This window comes from Hyperolius riggenbachi, chromosome 10 (genome assembly GCF_040937935.1).
Source record: "Hyperolius riggenbachi isolate aHypRig1 chromosome 10, aHypRig1.pri, whole genome shotgun sequence".
Classification (NCBI taxonomy): domain Eukaryota; kingdom Metazoa; phylum Chordata; class Amphibia; order Anura; family Hyperoliidae; genus Hyperolius; species Hyperolius riggenbachi.
This window is the reverse complement of record NC_090655.1, coordinates 281023180-281043994: the sequence shown is the minus strand read 5'-3', so window position 1 is coordinate 281043994 and position 20815 is coordinate 281023180. Positions and strand designations below refer to the sequence as shown.

General features: G+C 51.4%; 1 protein-coding gene across 1 annotated transcript in view; it reads right to left on the bottom strand.

Moving 5' to 3' along the window:
• Window positions 1-3277: 3277 nt before the first annotated feature.
• The window catches only part of LOC137536553 (uncharacterized), a 29496-nt gene continuing 11958 nt past the window's right edge, over window positions 3278-20815 (bottom strand). The window contains exons 3-4 of the mRNA XM_068258790.1: window positions 18566-19588; window positions 3278-5844 (exon numbers count right to left, since the gene is read on the bottom strand). Coding sequence (XP_068114891.1) covers window positions 4595-5844; window positions 18566-19367 — 2052 coding nt within the window. The 5' untranslated portion in view covers window positions 19368-19588 and the 3' untranslated portion in view covers window positions 3278-4594. The remainder of the gene's footprint in view (window positions 5845-18565; window positions 19589-20815) is intronic.

The window sequence follows — 20815 nt, the reverse complement described above, 5'->3', positions numbered from 1 at the left end:
ATATACCACACTGACCTTCTCCCTCCTCCCTCAAATACCACACTGAGCTTCTCCCTCCTCCTTCATATACCACACTGACCTTCTCCCCCCTCCCTCATATACCACACTGACTTTCTCCCCCCTCCCTCATATACCACACTGACCTTCTCCCTCCTCCCTCATATACCCATACCTCCCAACTTTTTGAGTTGAGAAAAAAGGGACACTTAAGCCACGCCCCTGCCACACCACTGGTCACGCCCCCATCAAACCTCTAGTCACACATACCATACAGATTTCAAAAGAAAAATATGTTGTTTTATAATTCAAACCACACTGGTCCTTTCTATCCTGGTTCATTTTCCTTCACATTAACATCTTAAAATTAGTAATATATCAATTTCAAGGAAGGGAATAAAATTTAGAGTCAATCAAACACATTTTTTAGTACAGAAATATATATATTTATAAAAAAAGAGGGACAAAGACCTGAAAAGGGACAAATAAGGAGGAAAGAGAGAAAGAGCTCCAAAAGAGGGACTGTCCCTCCGAAAGAGAGACAGTTGGGAGCCATTATGATATACCACACTGACCTTCTCCCTCCTTCTTCATATACCACTCTGACCTTCTCCCTCCTCCCTCATATACCACACTGACCTTCTCCCCCCCCTCCCTCATATACCACACTGACCTTCTCCCCCCCCCCTCCCTCATATACCACACTGACCTTCTCCCTCATATACCACACTGACCTTCTCCCCACCCCCTCCCTCATATACCAAACTGACCTTCTCCCCCCTCCCTCATATACCACACTAACCTTCTCCCTCTTCCCTCATATACCACACTGACCTTCTCCCCCTTCCTCATATACCCCACTGACCTTCTCCCCCCTCCCTCATATACCCCACTGACATTCTCCCTCATATACCCCACTGACCTTCTCCCCCCTCCCTCATATACCACACTGACCTTCTCCCTTATATACCCCACTGACCTTCTCCCTCCTCCCTCATATACCACACTGACCTCCCTCATATACCCCACTGACCTTCTCCCTCCTCCCTCATATACCACACTGACCTCCCTCATATACCCCACTGATCTTCTCCCTCCTCCCTCATATACCACAGACCTTCTCCCTCCTATACCACACTGACCTTCTCCCTCCTCCCTCATATACCACACTGACCTTCTCCCTCCTCCCTCATATACCACACTGACCTTCTCCCTCCTCCCTCATATACCACACTGACCTTCTCCCTCCTCTCTCATATACCACACTGACCTTCTCCCTCCTCTCTCATATACCACACTGACCTTCTCCCTCCTCTCTCATATACCACACTGACCTTCTCCCTCCTCCTTCATATACTACACTGGCCTACCTCATATACCCCACTGACCTTCTCCCTCCTCCCTCATATACCACACTGACCTTCTCCCTCCTCCCTCATATACCACACTGACCTTCTCCCTCCTCCCTCATATACCACACTGACCTTCTCCCTACTCCCTCATATCCCACACTGACCTTCTCCCTCCTCTCTCATATACCACACTGACCTTCTCCCTCCTCCCTCATATACCACACTGACCTTCTCCCTCCTCCTTCATATACTACACTGACCTTCTCCCCCTTCCCTCATATACTACACTGACCTTCTCCCCCTTCCCTCATATACTACACTGACCTTCTCCCTCCTCCTTCATATACCACACTGGCCTACCTCATATACCACACTGACCTTCTCCCTCCTCCCTCATATACCACACTGACCTCCCTTATATACCCCACTGACCTTCTCCCTCCTCCCTCATATACCACACTGACCTTCTCCCTCCTATACCACACTGACCTTCTCCCTCCTCCCTCATATACCACACTGACCTTCTCCCCCTTCCTCATATACCCCACTGACCTTCTCCCTCCTCCCTCATATACCCCACTGACCTTCTCCCTCCTCCCTCATATACTACACTGACCTTCTCCCTCCTCCTTCATATACCACACTGACCTTCTCCCTCCTCCTTCATATACCACACTGACCTTCTCCCCCCCTCCCTCATATACCACACTGACCTTCTCCCCCTTCCCTCATATACCACACTGACCTTCTCCCCCTTCCCTCATATACCAAACTGACCTTCTCCCTCTTCCCTCATATACTACACTGACCTTCTCCCTCCTCCCTCATATACCACACTGACCTCCCTCATATACCCCACTGACCTTCTCCCTCCTCCTTCATATACCACACTGACCTTCTCCCCCCCTCCCTCATATACCACACTGACCTTCTCCCCCTTCCCTCATATACCACACTGACCTTCTCTCCCTTCCCTCATATACTACACTGACCTTCTCCCTCCTCCCTCATATACCACACTGACCTCCCTCATATACCCCACTGACCTTCTCTCTCCTCCCTCATATACTTCACTGACCTTCTCCCCCCTCCCTCATATACCACACTGACCTTCTCCCTCCTCCCTCATATACCACACTGACCTTCTCCCTCCTCCCTCATATACCACACTGACCTTCTCCCTCCTCCCTCATATACCACACTGACCTTCTCCCTCCTCCCTCATATACCACACTGACCTTCTCCCTCTTCCCTCATATACCACACTGACCTTCTCCCTCTTCCCTCATATACCACACTGACCTCCCTCCTCCCTCATATACCACACTGACCTCCCTCCTCCCTCATACACCACACTGACCTTCTCCCTCATATACCACACTATACTCCCTCATATACCACACTGACCTTCTCCCTCCTCCTTCATATACTACACTGACCTTCTCCCTCCTCCTTCATATACCACACTGACCTTCTCCCTCCTCCCTCATATACCCCACTGACCTTCTCCCTCCTCCCTCATATACTACACTGACCTTCTCCCCCTTCCCTCATATACCCCACTGACCTTCTCCCTCCTCCCTCATATACTACACTGACCTTCTCCCTCCTCCCTCATATACCACACTGACCTTCTCCCTTCTCCCTCATACACCACACTGACCTTCTCCCTTCTCCCTCCTATACCACACTGACCTTCTCCCTCCTCCCTCATATACCACACTATACTCCCTCATATACCACACTGACATTCTCCCTTCTCCTATGTAAAGACAGTGAGACAACCTGAGCATTTGAGATCTTCTACGCAAGACACCATCATGTTGGGTTTGAAGGATCTTGGTTGGTGGCTTGGAGGTCACCAGGCCAGGTCGAAGAGTCATACAACACGGTCTTTTAATACAAGCATTAATCACACCCTACTCTCATTGCTGCTTGAAATCTCTTTATTTTACACGCTACACACTCTATATACATTTTTCTGCACTTGATAGATTCCCCACATATATAATCTAGGCGTTATCCTTATTCACCTGAGAGACGTTAGAACACTGTTGCATACATCATGAATAGTCATTAGCATTCTATATAGTGGGGTCTTAAGAAGCTCTGAAAACATTTGAGGCCCATCTGGCCATCATACCGAGCCAACCATCTTCATCATACATGTGAACTGAGGAGGCCACTTACAAGAGCGGTGAAATGAAATTTAGATCTAGAAAGTTCCATGTCTTCTTTTTCCTTGGTATTCACCATGGGATTGATGGCAAATTCCAGGGAACTAGGTGAACATCATTGATCCAGGAACCTCAGGCTGGATTTTGTTTTGTAAAGTGTCTCTTTTAAGGTGGATAACATGCCCAGTGCTGAAATGGGTCACATTAGAATATAGCGGGGGTTGCTGAAAGTTTAGTGAATTTGGGTTTGAGCTGCTGCAGCAAAAACTGACCTGTAATAATTACAGGATACAAAACCCTTGCTGTATTTCCGCTCATCAGCTGGTCATTATACCCCTATTATTTCCTGATTAGGTTGTAAGCTTTTGCCTCCTAATAGCAGACAAGGTTTCAAAATTCCAAGCCAGATTTTCAGCATTGCTTATATTCTCCAGGCCAGGTCCAGACACAAACAAAACTTAGGATTCCAAATAGCATTGAAGTTTCCAATTTAACTCAACTTCTTCCCACTTCTCCAGACGTCTGACTTCTGTCACTAACAGCCGTGGAGTTTCAATCACTACATGTACTATAATGGCGTCAGGATTGCTTTTGTTACACTGCTAGGATTGATGAGAGCTGAGTATCTGGACTGGAGTAAGTGGTTCCTTTCAAGCCACAGCTCAGCAGCTATCCCCAGAAGCCAATGTTGTAAAGGGTAAAGTACAGCAGCCTGAAAACTCCACCCATTTCCAGCCTAAAGCAGATGCAGGGTGTGTCTGTTGACTGCACACACAGTCCCTCCCTTTCTAGAGCTCATAATTTGATTGAAAAGCAGTGGAACTGGGAATCATGATACCAGATCTATAACTGTTATAAATCAAGTGGGTTACAATAGATTTGGCACATGCCACTGTGCATACAGATGTTATTCTTGCTTGTCTGGGCTTAAGCTTTTCACCCTTATTACCTGAAACAAAAGCATTCCAATACAGTCCAAATATTTCTGAGATTGAGAACTTAAAACAACAAAAAAATTTCCCACACCCTAAACTGAAGATTTGGAACTGTCCAGACGTATCGGAACGTTCAGTCCAAGTGAGACTTCTCGTGTTGGGTCAGATCTCGGCGGAGTGAAAAATGACTCCCACATGTTATGCATGTATACCGTTTATGACCCGTGTGAGTTACCAGATGATCATCCAGGTGCGACTTGAACAAACAGCTCTTCCCACACTCTGGACACACGTGCATTTTCTCTCCCGTGTGAGACCTCTTGTGCGCAGTGAGCTGGGACTTGTGTACAAAACATTTCCCACACTCAGAGCACAAGTTGGACCTCTCACCAGTGTGAGATTTTAGGTGCGCTACTAAATGTGACCTTGCTATGTACTGTTTCCCACACTCAGGGCAGGAATGCATATTTGCACCTGTGTGCGTTTTCTGATGAGCGGTGAGGTGGGACTTATGTACAAAGTACTTCCCACACTCAGAACAAGAATAAGGTTTTTCCCCCGTGTGGGATCTAATGTGGGAGACGAGATTTGATTTACATGTTACAAATTTCCCACACTCTGGACAGGCAATCTTTTTATTATGTTGAACATACTGTTGTCGCTTCACAGTGCGAGGAGCCAAAGTATCTGATGGGTCTGTTTCTCTGTCCACACTGTCGGGTTGCACACTAATATCCGGGCTAATGGTTTGGGTTTTACAGAAAGAACCACTGTTTGATAATGCTGGTAGTCTCTCTACTTTGACATCTCCTGGGAGGACATCTGGGGTACAGTGAAGAGGTTCAGAAGGTGAAAAGGCTTCCAGATTTGGTAGAATCTCCGGTTTTCTCTCTCTGCAGTGTTCTGGGTGGTTTTCCTGAGCACTGTTATGAGATTGAGGAGATATTTCTGAATTTAAGGAGCCTTCTGGTATAATCTTTCTGTCTTGTTCTGGGTGGACATTTGGGGTAAGGTAAAGAAATGTATAGGAAGACGCTTCTGAATTTGAAAGAACATACAGCCTAACCTCACAATGTTGGACATTTGGGGCAATGTTAGGATATGTAAGGGGAGGAGAAGCTTCTCGGTTTGAGGGATCTTCAGGTTTAATCCCCGTTTGATGCCCTGAATGGGTATTTGGGGCAACGCTAAGAGATTTATGAGAAGATAGCTCAGACTTTGAGGGATCTTCTGGTCCATCCACACTCTTATATCCTAGAGTCATATTTGCAGCAGCAGAGTTCTTTGCCGGAGGATCTCCTCCGACGTCCTCATTTTTCATTTTACATCGTGGAGCCAAAGCGAGATGATCTGCGGAAGTTTTCCGGACATCACTTTTATACGCTAAAAAGAAATGAAAACAAAAATGAGTATCTGCTTGTGAAACACTGGTGAGGTTTTTGGGACATTATCTGGTAGCACTTGGGGCCTCCCTCCTTCTGGTCACTCTGTGTACATAAAGTGACACTGAAGCGAAAAAAAAAAAATTATGATATAATGAATTGTATGCGTAGTACGGATAATTACTAGAACATTAGTAGCAAAGAAAATATTCTCATATTTGTATTTTCAGTTATATAGTTGTTTTTTTTTATAACATCGCATCATTCTCTAATATTTGCACTTTACACACTACTCAGCATTCTAAATGATTTTGCAGAGCAGGCCAGTGAACTTTTTTCTGCAGAAAAAAACAAAATACAGTGACAGACACTTGAGATAATAAGCTTTAGAAGACAGAGCTCTCTGCCACTTTGCAAGTCAGAGAGATTAGTGGCTCTTTTGCATAGATAACTGGAGTTTCTTAACTCTTCCTGCACTGGAAACAATATGAGACTCAAATTACTGCTGCTAACGATTTATTTCTTAGATGTACAACACATACAAATTATTACAGTGGCTTGCAAAAGTATTCGGCCCCCTTGAAGTTTTCCACATTTTGTCACATTACTGCCACAAACATAAATCAATTTTATTGGAATTCCACGTGAAAGACCAATACAAAGTGGTGTAAACGTGAGAAGTGGAACGAAAATCAATCATCATTCCAAACATTTTTTACAAATCAATAACTGCAAAGTGGGGTGTGCGTAGTTATTCGGCCCCCTGAGTCAATACTTTGTAGAAACACCTTTTGCTGCAATTACAGCTGCCAGTCTTTTAGGGTATGTCTCTACCAGCTTTGCACATCTAGAGACTGAAATCTCTGACTGAGGTCAGTGTGGTGTATGAGGGAGGAGGGAGAAGGTCAGTGTGGTATATGAGGGAGAAGGTCAGTGTGGTATATGAGGGAGGAGGGAGAAGGTCAGTGTGGTATATGAGGGAGGAGGGAGAAGGTCAGTGTGGTATATGAGGGAGGAGGGAGAAGGTCAGTGTGGTATATGAAGGAGGAGGTAGAAGGTCAGTGTGGTATATGAGGAAGGGGGCGAAGGTCAGTGTGGTATATGAGGGAGGAGGGAGAAGGTCAGTGTGGTATATGAGGGAGGAGGAGGTCAGTGTGGTATATGAGGGAGGAAGTAGAAGGTCAGTGTGGTATATGAGGGAGGAGGAGGTCAGTGTGGTATATGAAGGAGGAGGTAGAAGGTCAGTGTGGTATATGAGGGAGGAGGGAGAAGGTCAGTGTGGTATATGAGGGAGGAGGGAGAAGGTCAGTGTGGTATATGAGGGAGGAGGGAGAAGGTCAGTGTGGTATATGAGGGAGGAGGGAGAAGGTCAGTGTGGTATATGAGGGAGGGGAGAGAAGGTCAGTGTGGTATATGAGGGAGAGGGAGGTCAGTGTGGTATATGAAGGAGGAGGTAGAAGGTCAGTGTGGTATATGAGGGAGGAGGGAGAAGGTCAGTGTGGTATATGAGGGAGGAGGGAGAAGGTCAGTGTGGTATATGAGGGAGGAGGGAGAAGGTCAGTGTGGTATATGAGGGAGGAGGGAGAAGGTCAGTGTGGTATATGAGGGAGGAGGGAGAAGGTCAGTGTGGTATATGAGGGAGGAGGGAGAAGGTCAGTGTGGTATATGAGGGAGGAGGGAGAAGGTCAGTGTGGTATATGAAGGAGGAGGTAGAAGGTCAGTGTGGTATATGAGGGAGGAGGGAGAAGGTCAGTGGGGTATATAAGGGAGGAGGGAGGTCAGTGTGATATATGAGGGAAGGGGGAGAAGGTCAGTGTGGTATATGAAGGAGGAGGGAGAAGGTCAGTGTGGTATATGAGGGAGGGGGGAGAAGGTCAGTGTGGTATATGAGGGAGGAGGGAGAAGGTCAGTGTGGTATATGAGGGAGGAGGGAGAAGGTCAGTGTGGTATATGAGGGAGGAGGGAGAAGGTCAGTGTGGTATATGAGGGAGGAGGGAGAAGGTCAGTGTGGTATATGAGGGAGGAGGGAGAAGGTCAGTGTGGTATATGAGGGAGGAGGGAGAAGGTCAGTGTGGTATATGAGGGAGGAGGGATAAGGTCAGTGTGGTATATGAAGGAGGAGGTAGAAGGTCAGTGTGGTATATGAGGGAGGAGGGAGAAGGTCAGTGTGGTATATGAGGGAGGAGGGAGAATGTCAGTGTGGTATATGAGGGAGGAGGGAGAAGGTCAATGTGGTATATGAGGGAGGAGGGATAAGGTCAGTGTGGTATATGAAGGAGGAGGTAGAAGGTCAGTGTGGTATATGAGGGAGAGGAGAGAAGGTCAGTGTGGTATATGAGGGGAGAAGGTCAGTGTGGTATATGAGGAAGGGGGAGAAGGTCAGTGTGGTATATGAGGAAGGGGGAGAAGGTCAGTGTGGTATATGAGGGAGGAGGGAGAAGGTCAGTGTGGTATATGAAGGAGGAGGTAGAAGGTCAGTATGGTATATGAGGGAGGAGGGAGAAGGTCAGTGTGGTATATGAGGGAGGAGGGAGAAGGTCAGTGTGGTATATGAGGGAGGAGGGAGAAGGTCAGTGTGGTATATGAGGGAGGAGGGAGAATGTCAGTGTGGTATATGAGGGAGGAGGGAGAAGGTCAGTGTGGTATATGAGGGAGGAGGGAGAAGGTCAGTGTGGTATATGAGGGAGAAGGGAGAAGGTCAGTGTGGTATATGAAGGAGGAGGTAGAAGGTCAGTGTGGTATATGAGGGAGGAGGGAGAAGGTCAGTGGGGTATATAAGGGAGGAGGGAGGTCAGTGTGATATATGAGGGAAGGGGGAGAAGGTCAGTGTGGTATATGAAGGAGGAGGGAGAAGGTCAGTGTGGTATATGAGGGAGGGGGGAGAAGGTCAGTGTGGTATATGAGGGAGGAGGGAGAAGGTCAGTGTGGTATATGAGGGAGGAGGGAGAAGGTCAGTGTGGTATATGAGGGAGGAGGGAGAAGGTCAGTGTGGTATATGAGGGAGGAGGGAGAAGGTCAGTGTGGTATATGAGGGAGGAGGGAGAAGGTCAGTGTGGTATATGAGGGAGGAGGGATAAGGTCAGTGTGGTATATGAGGGAGGAGGGATAAGGTCAGTGTGGTATATGAAGGAGGAGGTAGAAGGTCAGTGTGGTATATGAGGGAGGAGGGAGAAGGTCAGTGTGGTATATGAGGGAGGAGGGAGAATGTCAGTGTGGTATATGAGGGAGGAGGGAGAAGGTCAATGTGGTATATGAGGGAGGAGGGATAAGGTCAGTGTGGTATATGAAGGAGGAGGTAGAAGGTCAGTGTGGTATATGAGGGAGAGGAGAGAAGGTCAGTGTGGTATATGAGGGGAGAAGGTCAGCGTGGTATATGAGGTAGGGGGAGAAGGTCAGTGTGGTATATGAGGGAGGAGGGAGAAGGTCAGTGTGGTATATGAAGGAGGAGGTAGAAGGTCAGTGTGGTATATGAGGGAGGGGGGAGAAGGTCAGTGTGGTATATGAAGGAGGAGGTAGAAGATCAGTGTGGTATATGAGGGAGGAGGGAGAAGGTCAGTGTGGTATATGAGGGAGGAGGGAGGAGGTCAGTGTGGTATATGAAGGAGGAGGGAGAAGGTCAGTGTGGTATATGAAGGAGGAGGTAGAAGATCAGTGTGGTATATGAGGGAGGAGGGAGAAGGTCAGTGTGGTATATGAGGGAGGAGGTCAGTGTGGTATATGAAGGAGGAGGTAGAAGGTCAGTGTGGTATATGAGGGAGGGGGGAGAAGGTCAGTGTGGTATATGAAGGAGGAGGTAGAAGGTCAGTGTGGTATATGAGGGAGAGGAGAGAAGGTCAGTGTGGTATATGAGGGGAGAAGGTCAGTGTGGTATATGAGGAAGGGGGAGAAGGTCAGTGTGGTATATGAGGGAGGAGGGAGAAGGTCAGTGTGGTATATGAAGGAGGAGGTAGAAGGTCAGTGTGGTATATGAGGGAGGGGGGAGAAGGTCAGTGTGGTATATGAGGGAGGAGGGAGGAGGTCAGTGTGGTATATGAGGGAGGGGGGAGAAGGTCAGTGTGGTATATGAAGGAGGAGGTAGAAGATCAGTGTGGTATATGAGGGAGGAGGGAGAAGGTCAGTGTGGTATATGAAGGAGGAGGGAGAAGGTCAGTGTGGTATATGAAGGAGGAGGTAGAAGATCAGTGTGGTATATGAGGGAGGAGGGAGAAGGTCAGTGTGGTATATGAGGGAGGAGGGAGGAGGTCAGTGTGGTATATGAGGGAGGGGGAGAAAGTCAGTGTAATATGTGCGTAATAAGTGGGGTGTGCGTAATTATTCAGCCCCTTTTGGTCTGAGTGCAGTCAGTTGCCCATGGACATTGCCTGATGAGTGCTAATGACTAAACAGAGTGCACCTGTGTTTAATCTAATGTCAGTACAAATACAGCTGCTCTGTGACAGCCTCAGAGGTTGTCTAAGAGAATATTGGGAGCAACAACACGATGAAGTCCAAAGAACAAACCAGACAGGTCAGGGATAAGGTTTTTGAGAAATTTAAAGCAGGCTTAGGCTACAAAAAGATTTCCAAAGCCTTGAACATCCCACGGAGCACTGTTCAAGCGATCATTCAGAAATGGAAGGAGTATGGCACAACTGTAAACCAGTTGCGTCCCTACCATAGAGCGCAGGGGGGCGTGGCGCACCAGGTGACAGACGTACAGGGGGGTGTCGCCAAGACCTCCCACAGCAGCACAGCAGGAAGGTGAAAGCAGCGCTAGAAGGAGGGGCTGTAGAGGCAGCGGTGGGGAGGTAGGACATATCCCCCCCCTCCCTCACCTGGGACCCCTCTTTCTGCCTCTCTCCCCCTCCATAGATAACTGTCGGGAAGTGCAGGGGCGGCCAGAGGCGTGCTGAGAATTACTCACCTAATTTCCGCGTTCCAAGCATGGAGCTCAGCGTCGTGTCGTCACAGGTCTCTGTCTTCAATGCCGCCCACTGTGCTTCCTGATTAGCGGAAGCACAGTGGGCGGCATTGAAGGCGGAGATCTGTGACGACATGACGCTGCCACGCTTGGATCGCGGAAATGAGGTGAGTAATTCTCAGCACGCCTCCGGCCGCCCCTGCACTTCGCAATAGTTAGCTATGGAGGGGGAGAGAGGCAGAAGAAGGGGTCCCAGGTGAGGGGGGAGGGGGATATGTCCCCCCTCCCCACCGCTGCCTCCACAGCCCCTCCTTCTAGCGCTGCTTTCACCCTCCTAGGGCATTTATACTGGGGGCAACTAAACTAGCTATACTTACTGGGGGCAACTAAACTAGCTATACTTACTGGGGGCAACTATACTAGCTATACTGGCGGGGGGCAACTATACTAGCTATACTGGCGGGGGGCAAACTATACTATACTAGCTATACTGGGGGCCTATTATGCTACCTACACTGGGGGCCACTATACTGGCTATACTGGGGCCCACAATACTAGCTATACTGGGGACCACTATACTACCTATACTGGGGGCCACTATACTGGGGGCCACTATACTAGCTGTACCTGGCGCTACCTAAACTAGGGGGCACCTCTCACTATCTAAACTATCTAGGCCAGCCAGCCCATCATCACCACCAGCCAACAAGCCCAGAATCACTGGCAAAAAGGCCATCACCACCAGTCAGGCCAGCATTTACTTCAACCAGCCAGGCACAGCCCAGCATCACCGCCAGCCAGCCCGGCCACAGCATCACTGCCAACCAAACCACAGCATCGGCCACAGCATCACCGCCAGCCAGCCCAGCCACAGCTTTACCGCCAGTCAGGCCACAGCATCACCGCCAGCCAGGCCACAGCATCACCGCCAGCCAGGCCACAGCATCACCGCCAGCCAGGCCACAGCATCACTGCCAGCCAGGCCACAGCATCACTGCCAGCCAGGCCAGCCACAGCATCACCACCAGCCAGCCCAGCCACAGCATCACCGCCAGCCAGGCCACAGCATCACCGCCAGCCAGCCCAGCCACAGCATCACCGCCAGTCAGGCCACAGCATCACCGCCAGCCAGCCCAGCCACAGCATCACCGCCAGCCAGGCCACAGCATCACCGCCAGCCAGGCCACAGCATCACCGCCAGCCAGGCCAGCCAGAGCATCACCACCAGCCAGGCCACAGCATCACCGCCAGCCAGGCCACAGCATCACCGCCAGCCAGGCCACAGCATCACCGCCAGCCAGGCCACAGCATCACCGCCAGCCAGGCCACAGCATCACCGCCAGCCAGGCCACAGCATCACCGCCAGCCAGGCCACAGCATCACCGCCAGCCAGGCCAGCCAGAGCATCACCACCAGCCAGGCCACAGCATCACCGCCAGCCAGGCCACAGCATCACCGCCAGCCAGGCCACAGCATCACCGCCAGCCAGGCCAGCCACAGCATCACCGCCAGTCAGGCCACAGCATCACCGCCAGCCAGGCCACAGCATCACTGCCAGCCAGGCCACAGCATCACCGCCAGCCAGGCCACAGCATCACCGCCAGCCAGGCCACAGCATCACCGCCAGCCAGGCCAGCCAGAGCATCACCACCAGCCAGGCCACAGCATCACCGCCAGCCAGGCCACAGCATCACCGCCAGCCAGGCCACAGCATCACTGCCAGCCAGGCCACAGCATCACCGCCAGCCAGGCCACAGCATCACCGCCAGCCAGGCCACAGCATCACCGCCAGTCAGGCCACAGCATCACCGCCAGCCAGGCCACAGCATCACCGCCAGCCAGGCCAGCCACAGCATCACCACCAGCCAGCCCAGCCACAGCATCACCGCCAGCCAGCCCAGCCACAGCATCACCGCCAGCCAGGCCACAGCATCACCGCCAGCCAGGCTACAGCATCACCGCCAGCCAGGCCACAGCATCACTGCCAGTCAGGCCACAGCATCACCGCCAGCCAGCCCAGCCACAGCATCACTGCCAGCCAGCCCAGCCACAGCATCACCACCAGCCAGGCCACAGCATCACTGCCAGCCAGGCCACAGCATCACTGCCAGCCAGGCCACAGCATCACCGCCAGCCAGGCCACAGCATCACCGCCAGCCAGGCCACAGCATCACCGCCAGCCAGCCCAGCCACAGCTTTACCGCCAGTCAGGCCACAGCATCACCGCCAGTCAGGCCACAGCATCACCGCCAGCCAGGCCACAGCATCACCGCCAGCCAGGCCACAGCATCACCGCCAGCCAGGCCACAGCATCACCGCCAGCCAGGCCACAGCATCACCGCCAGCCAGGCCACAGCATCACCGCCAGCCAGGCCACAGCATCACCGCCAGCCAGGCCACAGCATCACCGCCAGCCAGGCCACAGCATCACCGCCAGCCAGGCCACAGCATCACTGCCAGCCAGGCCACAGCATCACCGCCAGCCAGGCCACAGCATCACCGCCAGCCAGGCCACAGCATCACCGCCAGCCAGGCCACAGCATCACCGCCAGCCAGGCCACAGCATCACCACCAGCCAGGCCACAGCATCACTGCCAGTCAGGCCACAGCATCACCACCAGCCAGGCCACAGCATCACTGCCAGCCAGGCCACAGCATCACTGCCAGCCAGGCCACAGCATCACCGCCAGCCAGGCCACAGCATCACCGCCAGCCAGGCCACAGCATCACCGCCAGCCAGCCCAGCCACAGCTTTACCGCCAGTCAGGCCACAGCATCACCGCCAGTCAGGCCACAGCATCACCGCCAGCCAGGCCACAGCATCACCGCCAGCCAGGCCACAGCATCACTGCCAGCCAGGCCACAGCATCACTGCCAGCCAGGCCACAGCATCACTGCCAGCCAGGCCACAGCATCACCGCCAGCCAGGCCACAGCATCACCGCCAGCCAGGCCACAGCATCACCGCCAGCCAGGCCACAGCATCACCGCCAGCCAGGCCACAGCATCACCGCCAGCCAGGCCACAGCATCACTGCCAGTCAGGCAACAGCATCACTGCCAGCCAGGCCACAGCATCACCGCCAGCCAGGCCACAGCATCACCGCCAGCCAGGCCACAGCATCACCGCCAGCCAGGCCACAGCATCACCGCCAGCCAGGCCACAGCATCACCGCCAGCCAGGCCACAGCATCACTGCCAGCCAGCCCACAGCATCACCGCCACAGCATCACAGCCAGCCAGGCCACAGCATCACCGCCAGTCTGGCCACAGCATCACCGCCAGCCAGGCCACAGCATCACCGCCAGCCAGGCCACAGCATCACCGCCAGCCAGGCCACAGCATCACCGCCAGCCAGGCCACAGCATCACCGCCAGCCAGGCCACAGCATCACCGCCAGCCAGGCCACAGCATCACCGCCAGCCAGGCCACAGCATCACCGCCAGCCAGGCCACAGCATCACCGCCAGCCAGGCCACAGCATCACCGCCAGCCAGGCCACAGCATCACCGCCAGCCAGGCCACAGCATCACTGCCAGTCAGGCCACAGCATCACCACCAGCCAGGCCACAGCATCACCACCAGCCAGGCCACAGCTTTACCGCCAGCCAGGCCACAGCATCACCGCCAGTCAGGCCACAGCATCACCACCAGCCAGGCCACAGCTTTACCGCCAGCCAGGCCACAGCATCACCGCCAGTCAGGCCACAGCATCACTGCCAGCCAGGCCACAGCATCACCACCAGCCAGGCCACAGCATCACTGCCAGCCAGGCCACAGCATCACCGCCAGCCAGGCCACAGCATCACCGCCAGCCAGGCCACAGCATCACTGCCAGCCAGGCCACAGCATCACCGCCAGTCAGGCCACAGCATCACCGCCAGCCAGGCCACAGCATCACCGCCAGCCAGGCCACAGCATCACCGCCAGCCAGGCCACAGCATCACCGCCAGCCAGGCCAAAGCATCACCGCCAGCCAGGCCACAGCATCACTGCCAGCCAGCCCGGCCACAGCATCACCGCCAGCCAGGCCACAGCATCACCGCCAGCCAGGCCACAGCATCACCGCCAGCCAGGCCACAGCATCACCGCCAGCCAGGCCACAGCATCACCGCCAGCCAGGCCACAGCATCACCGCCAGCCAGGCCACAGCATCACCGCCAGCCAGGCCACAGCATCACCGCCAGCCAGGCCACAGCATCACAGCCAGCCAGGCCACAGCATCACTGCCAGTCAGGCCACAGCATCACCGCCAGCCAGGCCACAGCATCACTGCCAGCCAGGCCACAGCATCACCGCCAGCCAGGCCACAGCATCACCGCCAGCCAGGCCACAGCATCACCGCCAGCCAGGCCACAGCATCACCACCAGCCAGGCCACAGCATCACCGCCAGCCAGCCCAGCCACAGCTTTACCGCCAGTCAGGCCACAGCATCACCGCCAGTCAGGCCACAGCATCACCGCCAGCCAGGCCACAGCATCACTGCCAGCCAGGCCACAGCATCACTGCCAGGCCTTTCAGTCCACACATCATCCCCAATCCAGCCAAAAACAGTATTGCCAGGCACAGCAGCCAGTACAGGAGAATTCAGAAGCCAGGTGAGAGGTGTCTACCATATTAACCACCCTGGCGTTCTATTAAGATCGCCAGGGCGGCTGTGGGAGGGTTTTTTTTAAATAAAAAAAAAACTATTTCATGCAGCCAACTGAAAGTTGGCTGCATGAAAGCCCACTAGATGGCGCTCCGGAGGCGTTCTTCTGATCGCCTCCGGCGGCCAAAAGTAACACGGAAGGCCGCAATAAGTGGCCTTCCGTGTTTCGCTTACCTCGTCGCCATGGCGACGAGCGGAGTGACGTCATGGACGTCAGCCGACGTCCTGACGTCAGCCGTCTCCGATCCAGCCCTTAGCGCTGGCCGGAACTATTTGTTCCGGCTGCGCAGGGCTCAGGCGGCTGGGGGGACCCTCTTTCGCCGCTGCTCGCGGCGGATCGCCGCAGAGCGGCGGCGATCAGGCAGCACACGCGGCTGGCAAAGTGCCGGCTGCGTGTGCTGCTTTTTATTTCGTAAAAATCGGCCCAGCAGGGCCTGAGCGGCAGCCATCGGCGGGGATGGACGAGCTGAGCTCGTCCATACCGCTAAGATGGTTAAGGGGGCATTCTGCTAATTTGTGTGAAATGCTGTCTATTTATGTGCCTCATAACTGCTGAATTTGTCTTGTTGGGGGCCTCATGATTGCTGAATTTTTCTTGTTGGGGGCCTCATGATTGCTAACTGTGAGACTATGTGAAAAGTTGAATCATAATCATATGAGACAATAGCCTTAAACCTACTTTTTTAGCTTTTTAAAACAGAAAATTAAAACTTGGGGGAGGGGGTTTCTAAAACAATACATTTTTCAGGAGTAGGATGGATGAGTTGTTAATCTTAACAGTTTATTTTCAACTTGGATTTTCCATAATGTTCATGTATGAGTTAAAATGTTTGTATTAAGGACCAGGGGTGTTTGGGAAGATCTGTGCTGCGTGGGCTATTCAGCCCACAGCACAGATCGTGTGGCAGCTGGGGCGACCAGACTTCCCCCCTTTTTTCCCCACTAGGGGGATGTCCTGCCGGGGGGGGGGGGGGTCTGATCGCCGCCGGCTAGTTGGGATTAGCGGGGGGGGGGCTTCTCAAAGCCCCCCTCCGCAGCGTTCTCGGCGCTTCCTCCTCTTACCTCCCTCCCCTCCGTGATCAAAGCTGCGCAGGACGGATATCCGTCCTGCGCATTGAAGGATAGGCTTCAGCCTATCATATGCCGGCAATCCCCGGCCAATCCGAGGCCGGGGATCGCCGATCTGCCTTACGGCGCTGCTGCGCAGCAGCGCCGTATGATGTAAACAGCGGGGATTTCTTCCCCGCGTGTTTACATTAGGCGTGCGAGCCGCGATCGGCGGCTCGCACACTGTTCACGGAGACACCCTCCGTGAACTTACATGGAAAGGCCGCTCGAACGAGCGGCCATTTCCATGTAATAACCACTTAAACCCGCCGCCGCCTATCGGCGTTAAGCGGTCCTTAAGTGGTTAAATTGCTGTTGGCACTTTGCGATAGATAAGTGACTTTTGGGTTGCAGTTTGGGCACTCGGCCTCCAAAAGGTTCACCACCACTGTCCTAATCTAATGTCCCACCATTAGTAAGTTCATGTAAACTTGTCTCCACCTGTGACCACACCCACATTTTGGTCCATGACCACACCCATTCTTCAGCGCAGCCGCACAATGTAGCCCCATTTTTCGGCTAAGCGCGCCGCACGTTGTCTTCCTGATTGGGGGGGGGGGGGGGGGGGGTCTGTGGATAAACAAATACCCTAGGTACGCCACTGCTGTAAACCTACCAAGACAAGGCCATTCACCTAAACTCACAGGAGAGCGCTTATCAGAAATGCAGTCATGAGGCCCATGGTGACTCGGGACAAGCTGCAGAGATCTACAGCTCAAGTGGGGGAATCTGTCCATAGGACAACTATTAGTCGTGCACTGGCCTTTATGGAAGAGTGGCAAGAAGAAAGGCATTGTTAACAGAAAAGCATAAGAAGTCCCCTTTGCAGTTTGCCACAAGGCATGTGGGGGACACAGCAAACATGTGGAAGAAGGCTCTCTGGTCAGATAAGACCAAAATTGAACTTTTTGGCCAAAATGCAAAATGCTATGTGTGGCGGAAAACTAACACTGCACATCACTCTGAACACACCATCCCCACTGTCAATGTGGTGGTGGCAGCATCATGCTCTGGGGGTGCTTCTCTTCAGCAGGGACAGGGAAGCTGGTCAGAGTTGATGGGAAGATGGATGGAGCCAAATACAGGGCAAACTTGGAAGAAAACCTCTTGGAGACTGCAAAAGACTTGAGACTGGGGCGGAGGTTCGCCTTCCAGCAGGACAACGATCCTAAACATAAAGCCAGGGCAACAATGGAATGGTTTAAAACAAAACATATCCATGTGTTAGAATGGCCCAGCCAAAGTCCAGATCTAAATCCAATCGAGAATCTGTGGCAAGATCTGAAAACTGTTGTTCACAAACACTGTCCATCTAATCTGACTGAGCTGGAGCTGTTTTGCAAAGAAGAATGGCTATGGATTTCAGTCTCTAGATGTGCAAAGCTGGTAGAGACATACCCTAAAAGACTGGCAGCTGTAATTGCAGCAAAAGGTGGTTCTACAAAGTATTGACTCAGGGGGCTGAATAATTACGCACACCCCACTTTGCAGTTATTGATTTGTATAAAATGTTTGGAATGATGTATGATTTTCGTTCCACATCTCACGTGTACACCACTTTGTATTGGTCTTTCACGTGGAATTCCAATAAAATGTATTCATGTTTGTGGCAGTAATGTGACAAAATGTGGAAAACTTCAAGGGGGTCGAATACTTTTGCAACCCACTGTACTGTCTGATAAAAATAGATATAACAAGAAAAAAGGTCAATAGTTCATATATTTTAGCTCTCTGAGACAGGGAAAGACTGTGTCATTGAGTAGAGACAAAACAATAAATCTACTTTTTTAAGTTTTCCAACATAACATAAAACTGTGGGATATCACAGGTAAAAAAGGGTCATTTTTAGGAGGAGGATATGTGCAATTGTTTATATCATAAGTTTATTTTTACTTAAGGTTCAGTTTAAAGAAGATACATAAAACACATAGTAGCAAGTTACTACCAACAGGCCCACTGAATCTACCACGCCCCGAGTGCCACAATTTGAGGCCACAAATTCAGGATTTAAAACCTGATTGCTCAGTGTTGGGACTTTTACACTATAGTATATTCCATTTACTTACCTGTGCTGATCTCTGTAAGGATTTCCTCGTCTTTTATAGCTGTCTTCATTTCCTCCAGTCCCTCATTTGATTTTTGATTACTCCTTACATATTTCTCTTCTTTCTTTTTGACCATGATTTCACCCACTTCCATAGACTGATACTGATCATCATACCACAAATACATATCATCTTCTTCCTCTTTACTTGTCCTCATCATGTCCCCCTCCTCCACAGACTGCTGATCACTCCTCACATACGTCTCTTCTTCCTCTTTACTTGTCCTCATCATGCCACCCTCCTCCATAGACTGCTGATCACTCCTCATATACGTCTCTTCTTCTTCCTCTTTACTTGTCCTCATCATGTCATCCTCCTCCATAGACTGCTGATCACTCCTCATATACGTCTCTTCTTCTTCCTCTTTACTTGTCCTCATCATGTCATCCTCCTCCATAGACTGCTGATCACTCCTCACATACGTCTCTTCTTCTTCCTCTTTACTTGTCCTCATCATGTCACTCTCCTCCATAGACTGCTGATCACTCCTCACATATGTCTCTTCTTCCTCTTTACTTGTCCCCATCATGTCACCCTCCTCCATAGACTGCTGATCACTCCTCACATACGTCTCTTCTTCTTCCTCTTTACTTGTCCTCATCATGTCACCCTCTTCCATAGACTGCTGATCACTACTCACATACGTCTCTTCTTCCTCTTTAATTGTCCTCATCATGTCACCCTCCTCCACAGACTGCTGATCACTCCTCATATAGGTCTCTTCTTCCTCTTTACTTGTCCTCATCATGTCACCCTCCTCCATAGATTGCTGATCACTCCTCACATATGTCTCTTCTTCCTCCTCTTTAATATTGAGTAGCAAGTTCACCTCCCCGTAGACTGTTGATCACTCCTCACACATGGTCCTTCTTCACCATTCTTAACTGTCACCATCACATCATCTTTATCTGTAGACTTATGATGACTCCTAAGATACAAGTCTTCTTTTTTAACCTGGACCTTCAAATCTAACCAATCTTCAACCTAAATGAGAAAAATGGAGATCACATTGAGAGCAGAACTCTAACTCACTAAATTGTTTTGATAGATAGTGACCTAAAAGACATTGAGACACGTTTCTTGAAAAAGGTATTGGTGTATTAAAACAATACTATAACCTGCTATATAAACGTACTCCATATATTGCACACACCCCTATACAATGAACAGGCCCTACTATTGCTGCCAGTCTATTCTAGACTTGCTGTGCTGCATAACAGTCCTTGCTAACTGCTGCTAAACTGAAAAGCCCAGCCAAATTCATTAGGACTTTAACAAGCAGAACTATTCAATCTTCACTGGCCAGCATATAAAGTCTTCACATGTCCATAATTATAGTGCTTTGTTAAAAGAAAAGCCAGGATCTCACCACTCCTACCCTCACCTACGTGCACATGGGGGGTAATCGCGTAGTCTCCAGAAGCCTTGCGGTGATCACTTATGAAGGTGGCCACACCCTCCCCTTCTCACATGGACTTGCAAAGTGCGGGCATCCCGCATGCCAGGAGGGGGCCACTATGCTGCAAACATTGTCTCTTCCAAACCGCACCGGCTTCAGGCCTCAGGATGCTGGGATAGTGTGGTTGGAAAACTCAATGCAACTTCCTGGATGAGAAATGGATGGTGGCCTGGCTTAGCCAAACTTAGTCAACCGGTTTCATTGCATAACCAGCAATTTATTTATTATGCCATTATGTCCTGAAGAAATAGCTGGTTATGCAATGAAACCGGTCGACTAAGTTTGGCTAAGCCAGGCCACCATCCATTTCTCATCCAGGAAGTTGCTGTGAGTTTTCCAACCACACTATCCCAGCATCCTGAGGCCTGAAGCCGGTGCGGTTTGGAAGAGACAATGTTTGCAGCATAGTGGCCCCCTCCTGGCATGCGGGATGCCCGCACTTTGCAAGTCCATGTGAGAAGGGGAGGGTGTGGCCACCTTCATAAGTGATCACCGTAAGGCTTCTGGAGACTACGCGATTACCCCCTATGTGCACGTGGGCGAGGGTAGGAGTGGTGAGATCCTGGCTTTTCTTTTAACAAAGCACTATAATTATGGACATGTGAAGACTTTATATGCTGGCCAGTGAAGATTGAATAGTTCTGCTTGTTATAGTCCTAATGAATATGGATGGGCTTTTCAGTTTAGCAGCAGTTAGCAAGGACTGTTATGCAGCACACCAAGTCTAGAATAGACTGGCAGCAATAGTAGGG